General features: G+C 37.0%; 2 protein-coding genes across 2 annotated transcripts; both read right to left on the minus strand.

The window, feature by feature from the left end:
* Positions 1-3250: 3250 nt before the first annotated feature.
* Positions 3251-8306, minus strand: LOC110460982 (neuroligin-4, Y-linked-like). The gene is made up of 3 exons (XM_021514238.1): positions 8177-8306; positions 4458-6010; positions 3251-4006 (listed from the first exon to the last, which is right to left on the minus strand). The coding sequence occupies exons 2-3, from the start codon at positions 5984-5986 to the stop codon at positions 3742-3744; spliced, it is 1794 nt and encodes a 597-aa protein (XP_021369913.1). The 5' UTR covers positions 5987-6010; positions 8177-8306; the 3' UTR covers positions 3251-3741.
* A 682-nt stretch (positions 8307-8988) lies between these two features.
* On the minus strand, positions 8989-16070 carry LOC110460952 (carboxylesterase 5A-like). The gene is made up of 3 exons (XM_021514183.1): positions 15915-16070; positions 12382-13951; positions 8989-12264 (listed from the first exon to the last, which is right to left on the minus strand). The coding sequence occupies exons 2-3, from the start codon at positions 13923-13925 to the stop codon at positions 12009-12011; spliced, it is 1800 nt and encodes a 599-aa protein (XP_021369858.1). The 5' UTR covers positions 13926-13951; positions 15915-16070; the 3' UTR covers positions 8989-12008.
* Positions 16071-18509: the final 2439 nt, after the last annotated feature.

Below are 18509 nucleotides of genomic sequence, written 5' to 3' on the forward strand. Positions count from 1 at the left end.
GTAGAAAGAAAGATAAAGATCCCAGTTATCGCAATGGGTGCAGCAGATTTATTTTGGTTGCTTTTGTGTCACCAAATAGAGGACACCAAAACAAATCCACAATTCTGTAGGGGGTTTACACATTAGTAGCCTCTTACGATATATGCAGTGGGTAACAGCAGGTGTATTCTTTTCCCGATCTCCCATCCAGGAGATTTGGCATTACAAACAGAGACATTAAGCCGCATTTTCATAACGAAATGCGTGAATATCGTCTGTTGTGCGCTATTTGGATGAAATAAACTAACCACTCTCCAAACTTGAAAGCCTCCGCATGCAACAAAATAAGTAATTGCCATACCAGTGTTCATTCGTAGAAAGGATTTTTTGTTTGTCACATGCGAAGGCTTTCATTTCGGCATACTAACAGTCCCAACACACCATATTTTTGCTATTTCTGCAGAGCAAGGCAATGGTGGTGCTATGATAAGTTATCCACGCATGTGCAGTTGAAAATATATGCACCAAGAAAGATAGCCCCAATTAACCAATATGATGTTTATAACAGAAAATGGTAAGTAAATTCAAGTTGAAATTTTTACTTTTTATGAGACCAAAAATGACCCATAACGCCCCAAGTCCTTTCATTTTATCTTACATAGTGTACATAGTGTAGATATATCTTAAATATTATGCAAGATATCCTATATACCTTTTTAAGATATTTCGTTTAATTTCTTTATGAGATATTTACTACATTTGATATTTAATATATTATATAAGATATCTGATATATCATAATTATACGGAATATCTTACATACTATATGATATATCTTATACATTATACAACAAATCTATATTATATTAGCGATCTCTTTTGTATATAATCGATCTTATATGATATACATATACTGTCAGTTATTTAATTTGATGAACTAACAGGATCGACATTGCTCCTTGAATAAATGTTTAGCTAGCTTGCCATATTATTTATTATTCGTGTTCTGTAGTCACCCGATACCCCGATGGGGGCCTTTAGTATGTTACAAAATAGTTGCTAGAGTCGCGAATTGACAGTGAATGCCGAGAAAAAACTATGAACGATAGAGAAATAAGAATCGTTGTGTATGGTAGTGAGATGACCAGTATTGTCTTACAGTAGATATATGTCGTAAAGTTTGATAGTGATTTGACCATTATTGTCGCTCTGTAGGTAAATTTCAAGGTTTGGTAGTGAGTTGACAACTATTGTCTAACTGGAGGTAAACGTCAACATTTGATGCTTATGAAAACCTTGTGGTGTCAATTTCCAAATTTGCTGGGTAAATTAGACCTCTTTTTAAGTGTAATTATAGGGTCTCGAGGTTTCTCATTTCCCTTCTCTAACAAAACTTGTATAAAATCAGCCTCAACCGGTAAGTCAGAGGTGGAATATCGATAATATGCTGTAATATTATTCAGCAAATCAACAACAACCAAAAAGCCGTTTCTGTTGTGAAAAAAACAAAACATTTTTAGTTCGCCACTTTAAGACATAAAGGACTGACTAACCAACATGTCAGATACGATTTAATCTTCGTTAAAGGAAAGGAGTTTATTTTAGACAAAGATGTTCTCAAGAAAATCTAAAGAATTTCCCTAAAGGTGGGGTCAACATTTGGCCCCCACTTTGATTTCTTTTATTCTTTTGCCATATGTAGATACATAAAAATGATCAATAACTTCATAAAAGATTATTCATAATTACTACTGAAAACCATAGTGGACCTCCTTGTATAACACCAGGCTGTGTGACGGGGGCATGTTAACAAAATGAAAGATAAATGTCACAGGCAAATGTTATTTTGCAAATGAATTATGATTGTGTACAGTGTATTAGATTGCTGTTATTTTGATACTAAATATGTCATATTGGTATACATGAAGTAGCGTAGTGATACTTTTAATTAGAAAAACCTGCTAATTATTTACAAAATTTAAAATATAACATATAGTTACAATGGTAGTCTATATTTTAAACTTCTTTAAAATCTTTCTATATATATATTCTGTCTACAGAATCTTTTTTATGTGATATTAATACCGGTAAAGAACTTTTTTACCATGTCACACTCATGTTTTAAAGTTATGTGCAGCAGTAATAACTTATGAATATGTATTCTGCCAAAATAATCTTTCCTCTTGAGAACTACTTAGGTTGAGATTGTGTTATAGACAAATATATGCAATTATATAAAAACACTAAAATAATCTTAAAAGTAAAACTCTAATAAACTTTATTATACTCCAACAACGAAGATACGGGCTTGTCCGTCCGTCTGTCTCTCTATATGAAACGTTTGTACGGACATCTTCAAAAGTAATGGACCAATTTCAACGAAAGGTTCCAGATATGATATAACTACCACCTGAAGTTGTGTATCCAGGTATTATTTTTATCATTCTAACCCCTTTTTTACACAGTTATGTTAGCCAAGATAAACCGGTTTTGCTGAAATATTTACTTAAATAATTACTGATGGGAGACTATGGATTACTTTGCAATGCTTTGCATTAGTTAGCCTTTAACTTACAGTTATAGTTATTATTTTATATTGCCTATTGCCCATTCATTAAACAAAATATGAAGGATTATTACATTATTTTATATCGTTAACTTTAAACAAATAAAGCAAGGAAAGATATCCTTGTCTTAATTTCCCATACATTTTTTTTATTAAATTTGTGAGTTTTGTGACCTTTAACGAAGGTCAAAGTGATCAACGTTTACAAAAAACTTCAATCCATTCACATGAACAAGCTACTTGCCAAATATCAATACCAGGGAACCTTCGGTCATGAAGAAACACAAGTTAAAGGAAAAGTGGAAAGAAAATTGTTTTTCTTTTTTTTGAATCAAAAATGTTATATGACAAAATTACGGTTGTTGAAAGATATTATTGATAGTCAAATTTTAAGCAAATATGAAAAATAGACTCGTTTTTGGAACTATGTAAATTAATGTGTCAAAAATAGAAATTTTCTCATTAGTAATAAAATTTTACATATTTTTCTGCTCAAATCTTTGATAAAAATAGCAATTCTTTCTTGAAATAGTGAAATATTCGGTGTCAAAATACCAGTTGGAATATGTTGCACACGATGATAATATAGTTTTATAGTAATTGTGTCATTTAAATGCTATAGGAGGAATTGTATGGTGTAAGTCAATGAGGTCCCATTTATCATAAAATTTATTCTGAAACTAACTGTTCCTGATTTAAGCTTCCTCTACCCATACCTTTTTGTTTTTTTGGAAATTTCAAGCGGGGGCCGACGCTTATGTTAAATCTCCATAGGCGTAGGCCCTACCTTTCAGAATTGGATTGATGACACTTGTCAACGAGCAAAATTAAGGATGTAATATAGTGGTGTTTACCAGTGTTATAAAAAGCTTTGCCATTTGGTATAACTGCATGCTTGTCTTGGAGAAGTGATGCACTTTTAGTCATTGACAGAAGAGTGTAGGAAAGCAATCCAGTTCACCCTACTCATATATCCGTATCCGTCTTCGCCCCCCCCCCCTCCCCCCTCCCCCATTTTCTAGAAAACTCAACACCAATGAATCTAATATTTTGATATATTGCCTCTTTGTGAAACAATGGTCCAATGGTCATACTTTGCCTCCGGCTTCTATACTATTACATCACAGTAGAACACTATGAGGCCATATACAGTAAGGAAAACTAGAAACATAATACACCACGCGGAAAGTGTCATACTAGATCTTCAAATTCAAAACGAGCACAAAACACGATAAAAGTTGTGACCACAGGAGAGGACGAGACATCGTTGCCATGGATACTGCGCCATCACCCGTTTTGTTGAGAGCTGGAACAGTTTCCAGCCAAAATTTCACCATATTTCTGTGTAGATGGTCCCTTATCGTAAGGTTGAGATCAAAGTCCATGTACTGTTCCTGTTCTTGCTCAAATTGTGGCCACACTGGAAGTGATGTACTTGTGGAGTTGTCGCCATTTGGATTTCTGCAAAGTATGTATACAATACATGATGATCCGTGCAGATGTGGAAATACAAGTTATAACCTAGAAATCTGAGAGCACGGAATCCCCAAACCGACAGATAGACAGACGTTACTTGATAGTTTGGATTCCACGAATGGACAATTCGACAGATAGACAGACATTATTTCGTACGCATTAATCTTTCTCTTTCTTGAAAGTATGATAACATTGTCGTAGTAGTAGGTTTGACGTTGCATGTTAAGTCATAATTCTGAATTCTGGTTCTTCCAGATTGAAGAGTTAATTGGTTAAGAGTATCATATATTAGGCAATTCGTTACAAATTACCGAATCATATTGAATTCCATTTAAATATGTAACGGTGTATTCTGACTTACTTTCCTCGCTGTAATCTCTTTGAGTTTAATCCTGACAGGGAAATATATTAAATATCACGTTCAGAATAAACTTACCCGAACTTGGCAAAGTTTGTCAAATAAGTCATCATTGCTGCGCTCAAATCCCTTTCTGAGCTGGAGAAGTTGTGTGACGCCTGCCCAAATATATATGCCAGCTCATCACCATGATACGCTCCAGTCAACCACGGGGGAAGACCCGGAGTAGTCACAAACGAAGACTTATGGGACAAGATGAACTGGAAGGACCGAGGATTTCCTAAAATATGACGCCTCAAAGTTTGTACTGTCCTGCTATCGTACATCATATCCCCAAACAAATTCACCAGACGTCGTGCCTGGTCTGCTAGTGTGCCATCTGAGGTGTAGCTAGCACATATTGCGTTAGCTATTCTGACACTGGATGCATAATAATCACGTGCAAGTGCGGGTGCAATAGAATCACACAGAGCGATTGTTGGTGCTCCGTCAGAAAGCGTAAAATTATAACGAGTTTGAATGACCTTCAAATACGACCTTATCAAACCTCCGTCTGCACTGTTTGTTCCGGTCATGTAGTCAGCTGACACGTATCGTCGACTTCCGTCCGAATCCGGATTGTACATAATCCTATGGGGAGTGTCCATCAAGATTTCTTTATCTATAACTGGTGCTGGTCGCATTATGAAATGAGGACTCGACGAATCTTCAGCAACAATCTTATTTTGTCCATCAAGCAATTCATGCGCGGTTTTATTTCTCATACAGTCTGTAAGGATAGACATATCAGTGGAATCCCAACCTGTTGGAATACAACCGAGTTTAGTGGCAAGTCTTATTGTTGCCATTCGAGGCTTATGGGTAATTGCCCTTGGGCTCAACCCGAATCCACTCATCGGGATAGCTCTCCGAAACAAATCCTTGGTTTCTGCCGACAAGAGAAGTAAGCCGATGCTGTATCCGCCAGCCGAATGGCCAAACATTGTAACCTTTGCAGGATTTCCTCCAAAGAATTTTATATTCTCCTGGACCCAACGCAAGCAAAATATCTGGTCCCAGAGTCCGTAATTTCCTTTAGCTGCTTCGTCTTCTGTGCTAAGGAAGCCAAAGAACCCAAGGCGGTAGTTTGGAATAATAACGATCACGTTTCCGGACTGAGCCAGGAAGGAGCCGTCGAATAGTGACGCAGTTTTCGTTTTGTATCCTCCACCATGTATGTAAACCATTACTGAGAGGTTAGCGTTGACATCTATTCTCCCAGGCACGTAAACGTTCAGATAAAGACAGTCCTCAGAAACAGTGCTGTCTTCCAATATGTTTTTGTACCGTGTAAGAAGTCGTTGCATACACGGAGGCCCGTAATGAACGGCATTGCGGGTTCCATTCCATGAATCGGGACGTTCCGGTTTCTGGAATCGCAAGTTCCCCAGTGGAGGTTTGGCAAATGGAACTTTAAGAAACTGATAGACTGACTCGTTCCTCACGGTTACAACTTTCCCTTGAATGGCGCCGTATGTGGTAGTGATGACCCCATCAGGATGTGTGTTCGTGGCCGTCATTGAGTGAACCATCACAAAGATCATGCCAATATATTGGACACTCTCCATAGTCAGTGAAATCCGGATGATGAGCTTGGAATTACAAAAAATAAATAGATAAATAAAAATAAATTTAGAGATAGAAAATAAATACCGATAGGGTATGAAATTCGTTATATTCAATTCTAGAAAATATCAGACCAACTTATTTATTTCAAAGTTGACTTATCTTGTTTTCTTTTTTTCGACATTCCAAATTTGTGTTATAGAGATACAAGCCAAGCTGGTTTACTCTTAACAATTGTCTTACAGAAAAACAGCTCAGTAGGTTAACTTTAAAAAAAGTCTACATGATAACTGCTCAATTGGTTAACTCTTAACAAATGTCTAACAAGATACCATCTCAGTTGGTTAACGCTTAATAAATGTCTAACAAGATACCATCTTAGTTGGTTACCGCTTAATAAATGTCGTAGAAGATAACAGCTGAGTTGGTTAACTCTTAACGGTAATTGTCTAACAAGATAATCGCTCAATTGGTTAACGCTTAACAAATGTCTAACAAGATACCATCTTAGTTGGTTAACGCTTAATAAATGTCTTAGAAGGTAACAGCTGAGTTGGTTAACTCTTAACGGTAATTGTCTTAACAAGATAATCGCTCAATTGGTTAACGCTTAACAAATGTCTAACAAGATACCATCTCAGTTGGTTAACGCTTAATAAATGTCTTAAAATATAACAGCTGAGTTGGTTAACTCTTAACGGTAATTGTCTAACAAGATAATCGCTCAATTGGTTAAAGCTTAACACTTGTCGACCAAGATACCAGCTCAGTTGGTTAATGATTTAAACATGTCTAATGAAATAACAGATGAGTTGGTTAACTCTTTACAATAATTGTCTGACAAGATAATCGCTCAATTGGTTAACGCTGAACAAATGTCGAACAATATCCCAGCTCAGTTGGTTAACTCTGAATAAATGTCGAATAGGATACCAGCTCAGTTGGTTAACGCTTAATAAATGTCTTACAAAAAACCTGCTCAGTTGGTTAACGCTTAATAAATGTCTTACAAGATACCAGCTCTGTTGGTGAACGCTTAACAAATGTCGAACAATATACGAGCTCAGTTGGTTAACTCTGAATAAATGTCGAACAAGATACCAGCTCAGTTGGTTAACACTTAACAGATGTCGAACAATATACCAGCTCAGTTGCTGAACTCTGAATAAATGTCGAACAAGATACCAGCTCAGTTGGTTAACTCTTAACAAATGTCTAACAAGATAACAACTCAGTGTGTTAACTCTTAACAAATGTCGAACAAGATAACCGCTCAGTTGGTAAACGCTTAACAGATGTCGAACAAGATACCAGCTCAGTTGGTTAACGCTTAACAAATGTCTAACAAGATAACAGCTCAGTGTGTTAACTCTTAACAAATGTCGAACAAGATAACCGCTCAGTTGGTAAACGCTTAACAGATGTCGAACAAGATACCAGCTCAGTTGGTTAACGCTTAACAAATGTCTTACAAAATACCTGCTCAGTTGGTTAACGTTTAATAAATGTCGAACAAGATACCAGCTCAGTTGGTTAACGCTTAACAAATGTCGAACAAGATACCAGCTCAGTTGGTTAACGCTTAACAAATGTCGAATATGAAACCAGCTCAGTTGGTTAACGCTTAACAAATGTCGAACAAGATACCAGCTCAGTTGGTTAACTCTTAACAAATGTCGAACAAGAAAACCGCTCAGTTGGTTAGCTCTTAACAAATGTCTAACAAGATAACAGCTCAGTTGGTAAACTCTTAATAAATGTCTAACAAGATAACAGCTCATTTGGTTAACTTTTAACAATTGACTAACAAGATAACAGCCCAGTTGGTTTACGCTTAACAATTGTCTTTTAAGATAACCGCCCATTGGTTACCTCTTGACTATTGTCCCGACAAGATACCAGGTCAGTTGCGGAACGCTTAACAAATATCTTGGAATGCAACCAGCTCAGTTTCTTAACTCTTAACAAAATTCCAACAAGATACCAGCACAGTTGGTTGATTTGTAACAAATGTCTAACAAGGGCATGTCACCCATTATCATATAAAACACATTTCAGTTAACCGAATATATATGGGAAATATTACTAATGATAAAGATATGCGATACAAGGCGGAAGTAGCTAATAAACAGGATGGTATCTGTTTTATATTAAGTAGAACATATTGCTCTAGAAGGTGACAAAAGACTTACCTCTAGCAGCAAGCAATGTTTCAACGTTTTCTCGGACACACCATGTTTGTACGAACTCGTTAGCGACTGTGCGGATAAGTCCTTTTTCAGAGTGACCTGTCCATTCAAGACGACTGCTACACGCACACGGTAAAATAGTTTATCGTTCAAAGTTCAGAAACTGATAACCACAATATGTATGTCTATTACATTTTATTTTTAAGCACACATACAAGCGTATGCCTGAGGCAACACAGTTTGGCAATGACCACGAGGCTATCTGGTAAGCACATAAATTGAATGAACAATTAATTGTTTAAGAAATCTGGAGAGGCATATTGATCTAAACCCACAAGTACGGGTTGACAGGAGACCTCTGGGTGTTATCCTCTAGCGCTGTTAAACTAGTTGTCACTAGGGACCTGTTATCACACGATTTACTGACGCAGCCCAGCCGAAATCTCATGGTGTCTCAGACTTAAACAGCAAGTTAACCCAACGTTCTGTAGGGTTTATATATTTCAACTGAAAGTATAAAGTGGAATTAATACAACACCAATTTTTGTCAATATCATTTTACTGTTATTGCTAATTAGAGCGTAGTGATTAGGTTTCATAAATTGAAATCTGGCTAGGTTATCCTATTCTTTTTTTACCAGTGCATTGTGATGCTATAGTATGTGACACACTTAGCAAGAATAAGATATCTGGACCCAAACTACCACACTTGATTTAGACATACCAGGCGAAGTTGTACTACCTTATAGGCCTAGTGCGTGGGTAATAAGGAATATATCACAGCTCAAACAGAAATATTTTATAATTGTATTTTATTAAGCAATGAAGGACGCCTGTAGCTGCTTCAGCTTACAAATGTTCGGGAAGTCGGTTACAAAATTTTTGTTACAATTTTCAGGCTACCCATGACATAGGCTATACGCCAGATAGCAAAAGAGTGTTTTTTACATGAAGTTGCATTTCGAAATTATAGAACATTTTTAATCTCATACCATGTCTTCATTTAGTGTAGAAAGTTCGTACAGAACTGGGTATCAATGATATCGCAAATGTTTCCATTTTGGACTGGCAAACGATGTCCGAAGTAGTCAGGTTGATATCGGTAGTTGATGAATTTGAACTTTGTGAGCACCATTTAACGATTTTCAATGGCACCTACGATTTTTTAAGTTGCCGTGCATTTCTTTTGCAGCACAGTTTAGACCGTATATTTGTATTGCAATAGAGTTCGGACCATACATTTGTATTGCAGCACAGTTTAGACCGTATATTTGTATTGCAATAGAGTTCGGGCCATACATTTGTATTGCAATAGAGTTCGGACCGTACATTTGTATTGCAATAGAGTTCGGATCATACATTTGCATTGCAATACAGTTCGGACCATACATTTGCATTGCAATAGAGTTCGGACCATACATTTGCATTGCAATAGAGTTCGGACCATACATTTGCATTGCAATAGAGTTCGGACCATACATTTGCATTGCAATAGAGTTCGGACCATACATTTGCATTGCAATAGAGTTCGGACCATACATTTGCATTGCAATAGAGTTCGGACCATACATTTGCATTGCAATAGAGTTCGGACCATACATTTGCATTGCAATAGAGTTCGGACCATACATTTGCATTGCAATAGAGTTCGGACCATACATTTGCATTGCAATAGAGTTCGGACCATACATTTGCATTGCAATAGAGTTCGGACCATACATTTGCATTGCAATAGAGTTCGGACCATACATTTGCATTGCAATAGAGTTCGGACCATACATTTGCATTGCAATAGAGTTCGGACCATACATTTGCATTGCAATAGAGTTCGGACCATACATTTGCATTGCAATAGAGTTCGGACCATACATTTGTATTGCAGCACAGTTTAGACCGTATATGTGTATTGCAATAGAGTTCGGACCGTACATTTGTATTGCAATAGAGTTCGGACCATACATTTGTATTGTAATAGAGTTCGGACACTACATTTGTATTGCAATAGAGTTCGGACCATACCTTTGCATTGCACTAGAGTTCGGACCATACATTTGCATTGCAATAGAGTTCGGACCATATTGTTACAGTGTTTACCATACATTTGAATTGCGATATAATTTAGACTTTACATTTGTATTGCCTTACAGCTTAACCGTACATTTGTATTGCGATACAGTTTGTTCCATACATTTGTATTGCGATATAGTTTAGACCTTACATTTGTACTGCGATACAGTTTAGACCATGCATTTGTATTGCGATATAGTTTAGACCTTACATTTGTATTGCGTTACAGTTTGGACCATATATTTGCATAGCGATAGGTTAGACAATACTTTTGTATTGCGATACAGTGTAGACACTGATAGAATGGGTCGATCTGGGGACGTTTCCTAACAGAGAAAAACGTTAATAAATGTCTGCTCGGTGCTAGTAGATAGATATTTCTTCTTTGTTTATTATTTTTACCCTAAGGTTATATGATACAATAAATTGCTAAACACGATACGTACCGAATAAACAAAGCAGCTATGAAAGGTTGACTTTATCTGTAGCAGGGGGCAGGCGTTAAACAAGTGCATTGAAAATTTAACGCCTGTTAATGGAAAGATCAGTTTTCCTTTAACTTTGCAAATACTGTACAAAGCATGTCAGCTTTCAAAATTTATTCAGTTCTTCAAGTGTCAAAATGTCAAAGTCCAGGAGGCAATTAATCCCTGTTTTCACTCACTCATGTAACCAGAACTTCCTGGACTGATTTCGTTTATTACCTTCCAAAGGGTTGGACTGGTTGGACCAGAATCGCTTATTTATAAATTAGGAACGGATTTTGATGGGGTTTTCCCTGCCAGTCTTGACAATAACTTTCAAGGTCTACATTGATATTCTCCATCAGACTAAACCCTGAAATATTTCATTTAAAAAATTGACAAACCGGTTGGTCCGTATAATCGAACAGGCCCCAGGTTTAAAGAAAACGTAATAGCGTTACAAAGATAACATACCAAAGGGATATTCAAAGATTGCTACAATCAAATCAAACAAAAAGGGTATTGAAAATTAATTGCATGTAAATTTATCATATATAAACTTAAGTAAATTTAATATTGTTCTAAGGACTGTTACGGTTGGGCCTTTAATGACCCACATGTATGTGTGTTTTCGTTATCGTTGTCATGGTAGCCAGTTGAAATTTACATAGATACGTGAAAATTGAATAAGTCACTCTTGTCGTCTTCCTCTTCTGTTAAACCATATTCTTGAACAAACTCGATATGTCTCTTAAACATGTATTTTAACACCAACATATACTTCCTTTGTTCAAAATTGTCTGAATTTTCAACTTTTTTCTTATTTAGAAAACTTAATTCCAACAGGTTCTATTGTGATATGTTTATGCTACAGAAACTGATGAGACGATCCTTAGAAGACATAATGCCATCTCATGATAATAATTACAACCAAGTTTGAATTATTTGCCATTGAAAATATACCCAAGACTGTTCTGTCGTAAAATCGCCCTCTTTCTGCGTGATCTCGAGAGAATGAAATGCATAGTTTAGATAAAGCACTCAAGGACATATCTATCTCTTCTAGCATATCTGGATCTGAAGAAGAAAACTGTTAAATATTTAGCCAATATGACTGTTTTAGGAGCCGCCCCTAGATCCACATGGTGATGGGATATATTTACAATGTAATACAGAATGAGAGTAAAAGGTTTGCCTTTAGTCATGCAAGGTTTCAAGTCCAAAATGTGAATTGTGCACAAACGGACGACGCATGACGCTAGACAAAAAGGACAACTCCTTGTTCAGTGACCAAATATACACATTCATATGAATTTATACAGTATTAAGAAACTGCAGATAATAACGGAGATGAGCATGTCGATGGTCATCAAGGAACTGACGCCACTTGTCGCACGACATCGTCTCAGTTGACTGGGCACGTCTTTGTTCCAGAATTCCATCCGGTCGGCCCACAGCGCGTGCCCCACGGAATCCGTCACTGATATGTTGAGGAAACTCTTGTTTGGCAGAGTGTATTGAGGCCATTCCAAAAGGTCAGAGTCATTGCCATTCGGATTTCTAAAACAAATAAAATGTATTGTATTATGAAGTACTAGAAGAAAACATGTATTTAAAAGTTTTCCATCAGCAGTCGACATCTAGATAGCTTAAACGCTGATCAGTTATTGCTCTTACCCAGATTTGGCGAAATTTGTCCAGTAGGTCATCACTCTCCTTGATATTGCCAGTTCATCATCGTCCTTAAGAATATTACTAGGGTAAAATTCGTTTAGACCAAACACAAAAGGGAGCTCGTCTGCATGGTTTGCTCCGTGCAGCCACAATGGTCTGGGCCGTACCAGTCCCCATCGGGGCTCGTGTGAAAACAAGTACTGGTACGTCTTAGTGCTGGCTCCAATGTGGGCGTCTAGAGATCGAAAGGCAGGGCTGTTATAGTTGACGTCAGCATAAAGGTTGGATACGCTAGAAGTTTGATCTTCAGCGTCACCGCTGGTGACAGGTTCTACGTACTTGTCGGCTATTGAAGTGAAAATAGCATCACAGTTGTCGTATAGCTGTCGAACAAGAGTAGGTATGACATTGTTATACGGAATATTTGCCAGTATTGCTACGGTGAAGTTGAACTTAGGAAACACTTTCTGGTGGCGAAGGAGATCAAAATAAAATAACCCCGACTCCGCTGAATTAAGCCCTGTCAAAAGGTCAAGATCTCGGAAGAATTTCATAGCATCACTGTTGTGGTCAGTCAATATTGCCTCAAAGTCTTTGATGAACAGCTCCCCATCTATTGTCGGACCCAGTGCTGATAGTATGGTAAAGCTGGCATTTTGCACATGAATAAATGCTGTGTAAAATGCAATACCAAGTTGTCCGGCGCTTTGTCGACGTAAACACGTTACGGTTGAGACAGAACTGTTTGAGGAACATCCTAGTTCATTCACTACTCGAGCGAATACTTTCATTGATTCTACACCAGAATCACGGGGCCCCACACAAGATCCGCTCTCTGCGATGACTCTCTGAAACAGACCTCTATTCTGGGGAATAATCGCCAGCATGCCAACACTAGCCCCTCCTGCAGATTCGCCGATTATTGTAATTCTTGTAGTGTCGCCACCGAAATCTCCTATATTGTTTTTTACCCATTGAAGAGCTAACATTTGGTCCCAAAGTCCATAATTGCCAGTGGCAGAGTTATCGCCCGTGGTAAAGAAACCAAATATGTTCAGCCTGTAGTTGATCGTTACAACGATCACATCGCCATGCAGCGCGAGAGCTGAGCCATCGGTTCCGGATCCACTTCCGGAAATAAAACTCCCACCGTGAATCCACACCATCACTGCACGTTTCGCTGATGCGTCTAGACTGTTGGGCACAAACACATTGAGATATAAACAATCTTCTGACACGTGAGTTCCACTTTGCATACATGCGTCCATGTATGTTGTACAGTTGAGAATTCCACTCCATGCGTTTGGCACCTCTGGTTTTCTGAATCGAAGATCTCCTATCGGTGGTTTAGCAAAAGGTATTCCCTTGAACTGGAAACTGCTCCCATTGTCTGACGTGACGTTGAGACCTAAGACGGGCCCGAGTCGTGTTGACCATTGGATTGTGGTGGTTGGTATGTCATTGGTTGATTTCGAAAGTACATTGTATCCCTTTAGCAAGAGCAAACTGAGGACACCGTACCACCCCACTGCCTGAGCTTTGTTCATGATGGCCGATATATGGTCTTCTTCTTCTGCAAAACAAATAGGAATAATGTTAGAAAGCAAATGTAACCTCACTCACCATCATAAGGCTTGAAGCTACTGGATGGTCCATAAGGTTGAATCCAATGCTTCCTGTCAATTACCAAACTCATTGTTTTGAGGAACGAAGCCTGCACTGTTTAAATGTCCTTTATCGGATTTCCTTGTTATCATTTATCTGTTGTGTTAATAGTTTGTGATAATCATAAACTAACATTTGTTTACTTAAATGAAATTTCCATAAAAGATTTTTTCCATGCCCCAATCGATGTAAACCTGAATATTTCGAATGCATGTGTAAAGATCTTATAATTTTGAAAGTGTAATGATTCCAGTGTTCCTTGTTTTTGTAATTTAACAGCTTTGTTACAGTCAGGGCACTTCCAAATATGACGTTTGAAAGAAAATGTAGTTCCAGCGCATATTATACAGCTATATCTATCACAATAATTACTCCTATGGAACTATAAAAGTATCGGTAAAATGTTTACTTAAAAAAAAAACATTTAACAAGAGATTAGTCATTTTTTATTGAGCATAAGTAATAAAAGCGAAGCAAGGTTTGAGCTGAGGAAACGAAAAATTAGCGGGCTTATAAAAAGGCAAAACAGATGCAAAAGAATAGACTTTAGTTGCGTCAACATAACTTTAAAACGGTCGTTTTTAAAAGGGCCTACCTTTAAGATATGGGTTACATAAAGCATGCCATCAAATAGCACACATGTTGTTGTAACTGCCATAAAATATTGAAAATCAGACCTCCAGTGAATCTTTGATAGTTTTAAAAGATACCAAATTTCGCCCTTTTTCAACCTAACCCCCTCATTGTTTATATGTAGGGCTTGATTGATCCAATCCTGAAATCCCCATGAAGTTATACCTTTCAGATTCCCATAGATTAAATACAGTGGACAAAATACATGTTATTTGTTTCGGAAAGAGTATTGTAAATATTTACGATATATCTAGAGTTGGGAAGGCCATCGCTTCATACAAAGAGAAAGAAAAATAGTTTAAATTGACACTTTCTGATTTTATGATCTTGCTAAAAGGAAATACATGCTACTGGAAATGTATATAAAGAACTGGTTTAGAATATTTATGGGAATGTCAATTATGATAAATAGCAACAGTCACTCAAATATGGATGTGGCATAAGGGTGAGGAACATTCAATTCCTGATGAGGGGCTAAGCCCGAAAGCTAGAACGTAGAATGACTGTTGCTATATATTTTGTTGTGCTCCCTGTAGGAAATTTGTGATAGATATTTTTTAATTATGATAATTTAATATAAACTTGGTCCTAGGATGACGAATAACTGTATGATGGAGTGTCATTTAATTTTGGTAGACTGTATCTATTACCAAATGATAAAATGACAATCACCTGTATGTGTGTGTGTGTGTGTGTGTGTGTTACGTTAAGTTACAAGGTGGTAGACTCTGCTAGTAGATTCTTTAGTCCCCAAGGTTTGCCGTAACCTTGATTGCCACAGTTATCTCTTTTGAGTCGTGGCATGGTTCATGATATACACACTTTACAGAAACGATAAAATTTGAAGACGTATAAGACGAATATCATTTCAGAATGAACTTTTCCTATAATGCATATGAATATACATCACATATTGTGAAATATGTCCTCTGCAAACGAAATGGTTTCAAATCATCCTAGGTATCACGGAAAGCTAGTTAAAGAGGTTTTCCTGATTGCTGCTCTAATTAATTATAATAGTAGGTATGTGGATAACTTTTAACTGCTAATGGGCTACTATATCGTGTATATTGGGGGGGAGGGGGTCATTATTAATCTCAAACAAATATACAGTGAAATACAACAGGCCAAGTATCGTTCTGATAATTATAAAAATCAAGAAAACTCCAATCTGCAAAGACAGTTCAGGATACGGCAAATGTTATGTAAGGTTAAACATATTGCAATATTTTACGTACCTTGACGTCATGTATGTTGAGGTACATGTAGTTAAACGTTGTTTCGATATGACACAGATACGTACTTGACTCTCCTTTATGTAAACACGGTTATCGGTGGTGGATACCTACGTTCAGGCATTTCCCCTTGTTATTGGGAATGTCTAGCTACCCATCACACGGCCGGGTGTGAGCGAGGGGGCGGGTCGTAAATATTGATAAACACGTGCACGTGGTCATCGAAAATGTTTTCTTTGTTCTTACAGTCTTTGTGTCAGAGTGTGTAGCCTTGAAATTGTCCGATAATGTGCGTTATCGTCTTTTTAAGTAGGTGACAGATAGGCAGATACGTACTTGACTCTTGACCTATTTTACTGTTCAAATCATGGACTTTTTCACTGCTAAATGTACAACAAAACGCGGCAAGCAAACTTCAATGAGGCACATCAATTTTAAAAATGCATGATCGATGACTTTACACAATTGATATTAACTACTTGCTTTCTGCTTGTGAAATATAATTTTAACCAATGACAAAATACAGCGCTAATGAATATGATGAAGCATAAGACGCTTACCCTTTCGGAACACCAGGTCTAAATTTCATTGTACTTTTAAAGGTATCCATGTAAATCGTTCCCTTCCTTTTTTCATGTTTTGCCGAGGTTTATCGATTTTCAGATTTAATTACGGTATTGTTGACACTTAGGTATTCTCTTTTCTCTTGTTTTTCTTCTCACAAAGATTCTTGTGATTCTCAGTACCAAATACCTTTTGAATACAAAGTATGACCGTGCCAGTAAAGAGACATTAATTATCTTATGTTTTGATGTGGTCGAACCCTAGCCGATAGGTTTTTGCCTTGAGACGATCTTTCTGAGAAGGATTTAAGTTTGGTCATTTTTTCATTTAACTTGTACAATGCCTTTGCTAATGGATAAACTGATGAGAAATTTAACGTGGATTTGTATTACTCTTATATTTATTTGAATCGTACTGTTCTTTATAGAAAACTATTCTGAGACATGTTTCAGATCAAATTTAACATTCTTGAAACAATTTCGAACTCTTCACGGCTGCGACAGGTCAGATTCTTCAGAATACCAGCAGAAGCGATCTACACTTGCTAAGCTATACACAAGGAATTACGATAAACTAAATTCGAGCCTGTAAGAGGTCGTGCAACCTAAACATCACGAACCTTTTTACGAGTCGTGACTCAAGGAACACGTGCATTGTGCACAAGGCAGCCTTTTAAACATAACTAAATTTTAATAAACGTTCTCGATGCGACTTAGTTACTGTACAGTAGTAAATGTAACGAACGATTTCCTGTGGCGTCTAACTCTGCTGAGCTTATCACATATGTGAGAGGATTGTTGTCAGTCCTTGCCTCGGGTGAACTTCCGTGAAGTTGGTCATGGAACTTGTCACATAGCACCAACTTCAAGCACATGTATTCCAATTTATGGGTCGGAGAGTTTATTTCACTTTTCTTCAACCATCGATTAGTTATATACATTAAGTCGATCTTTCCCTTTTTGCCATAGGACTGCCATCAGCCCATTCAGTGATACTTCTGTATCTACAAAGCCAGCACTGGTACAGACGTGAACATTTTGATGATTATTTTGAAGGCCTTCTCAAATCCACGGAACCATCATCTCAGTTCTTGCCGCCTTCTTGTCAATAGGTTTTCCAGATGGTAAGTCATAAAGAAGATTTTTTTAGTCATTTGCAAGCCGCCGAAAGTATCCTGTGAATCCCAGGAACGTTCTTAATGTTTCACAGAAATTGGGATAGACCATGACGTCACCGCATGGAAAACTTATACTTCGGAAGCATAAAAAAAAAACCTTTGTTGCGCTGAAACAACAAAATGATTTCAGCAATTGAAAGGTGATTTTTATTTTTTAGGCATTACAGACTAGTATGGTGATCCTTTTTCAAAAGCTGATGAAGGCCCTACATCTTCTGAATGGTAGCAGAAGGTATTCCAATATGACAAAAACCAGTCTTTACAAGAATGGTTTTAGATATGACATTAAAGAATGTCTTTATGATTGCCCGACAATGTATACCTGTTTTAAAGAATGCATTTATGTAGAATGCATGTAGAAGAAATTCAAAAGGAATTCGGGAACAGGCGTAATGCCTATGCAAGCCCCTGGAGGGAGATACAAATTCAGACGTAGATACGAACTCCAGACCGAGTATGTCTTCCAGGTAAGCCGCGTTAGTATTCAAAATATACACTATAATTTGTTTAATGGAATTAATAGATATATACAAATGGTACCTATAAATTTTGATTAAACGTTTTATTGCATGAATGAAGCAAACGGCAGAAAAAAATGAGAGCATTACAAAGGCCCTCTTTAATAAACACATTGACATAAATTGAGAAATAGCATAATATTAATCACAATGAATACCGTTTTACACAGAGAAAAAAAAATACATATAATCCAGTAAGGTTAAAAAGGAGGTAAAAAACAACAACATAAAACAGGAAAAGCGAAATATGTTATAACCTAACCCCAAACCTTCGCTAGATTTGTATTACTTCCATACTTCAAAAATAAAATGAAGAAATAAAAAGAGAAAAAGAGATAG

This window comes from Mizuhopecten yessoensis, unplaced genomic scaffold, assembly GCF_002113885.1.
Source record: "Mizuhopecten yessoensis strain PY_sf001 unplaced genomic scaffold, ASM211388v2 scaffold10529, whole genome shotgun sequence".
NCBI lineage: Eukaryota > Metazoa > Mollusca > Bivalvia > Pectinida > Pectinidae > Mizuhopecten > Mizuhopecten yessoensis.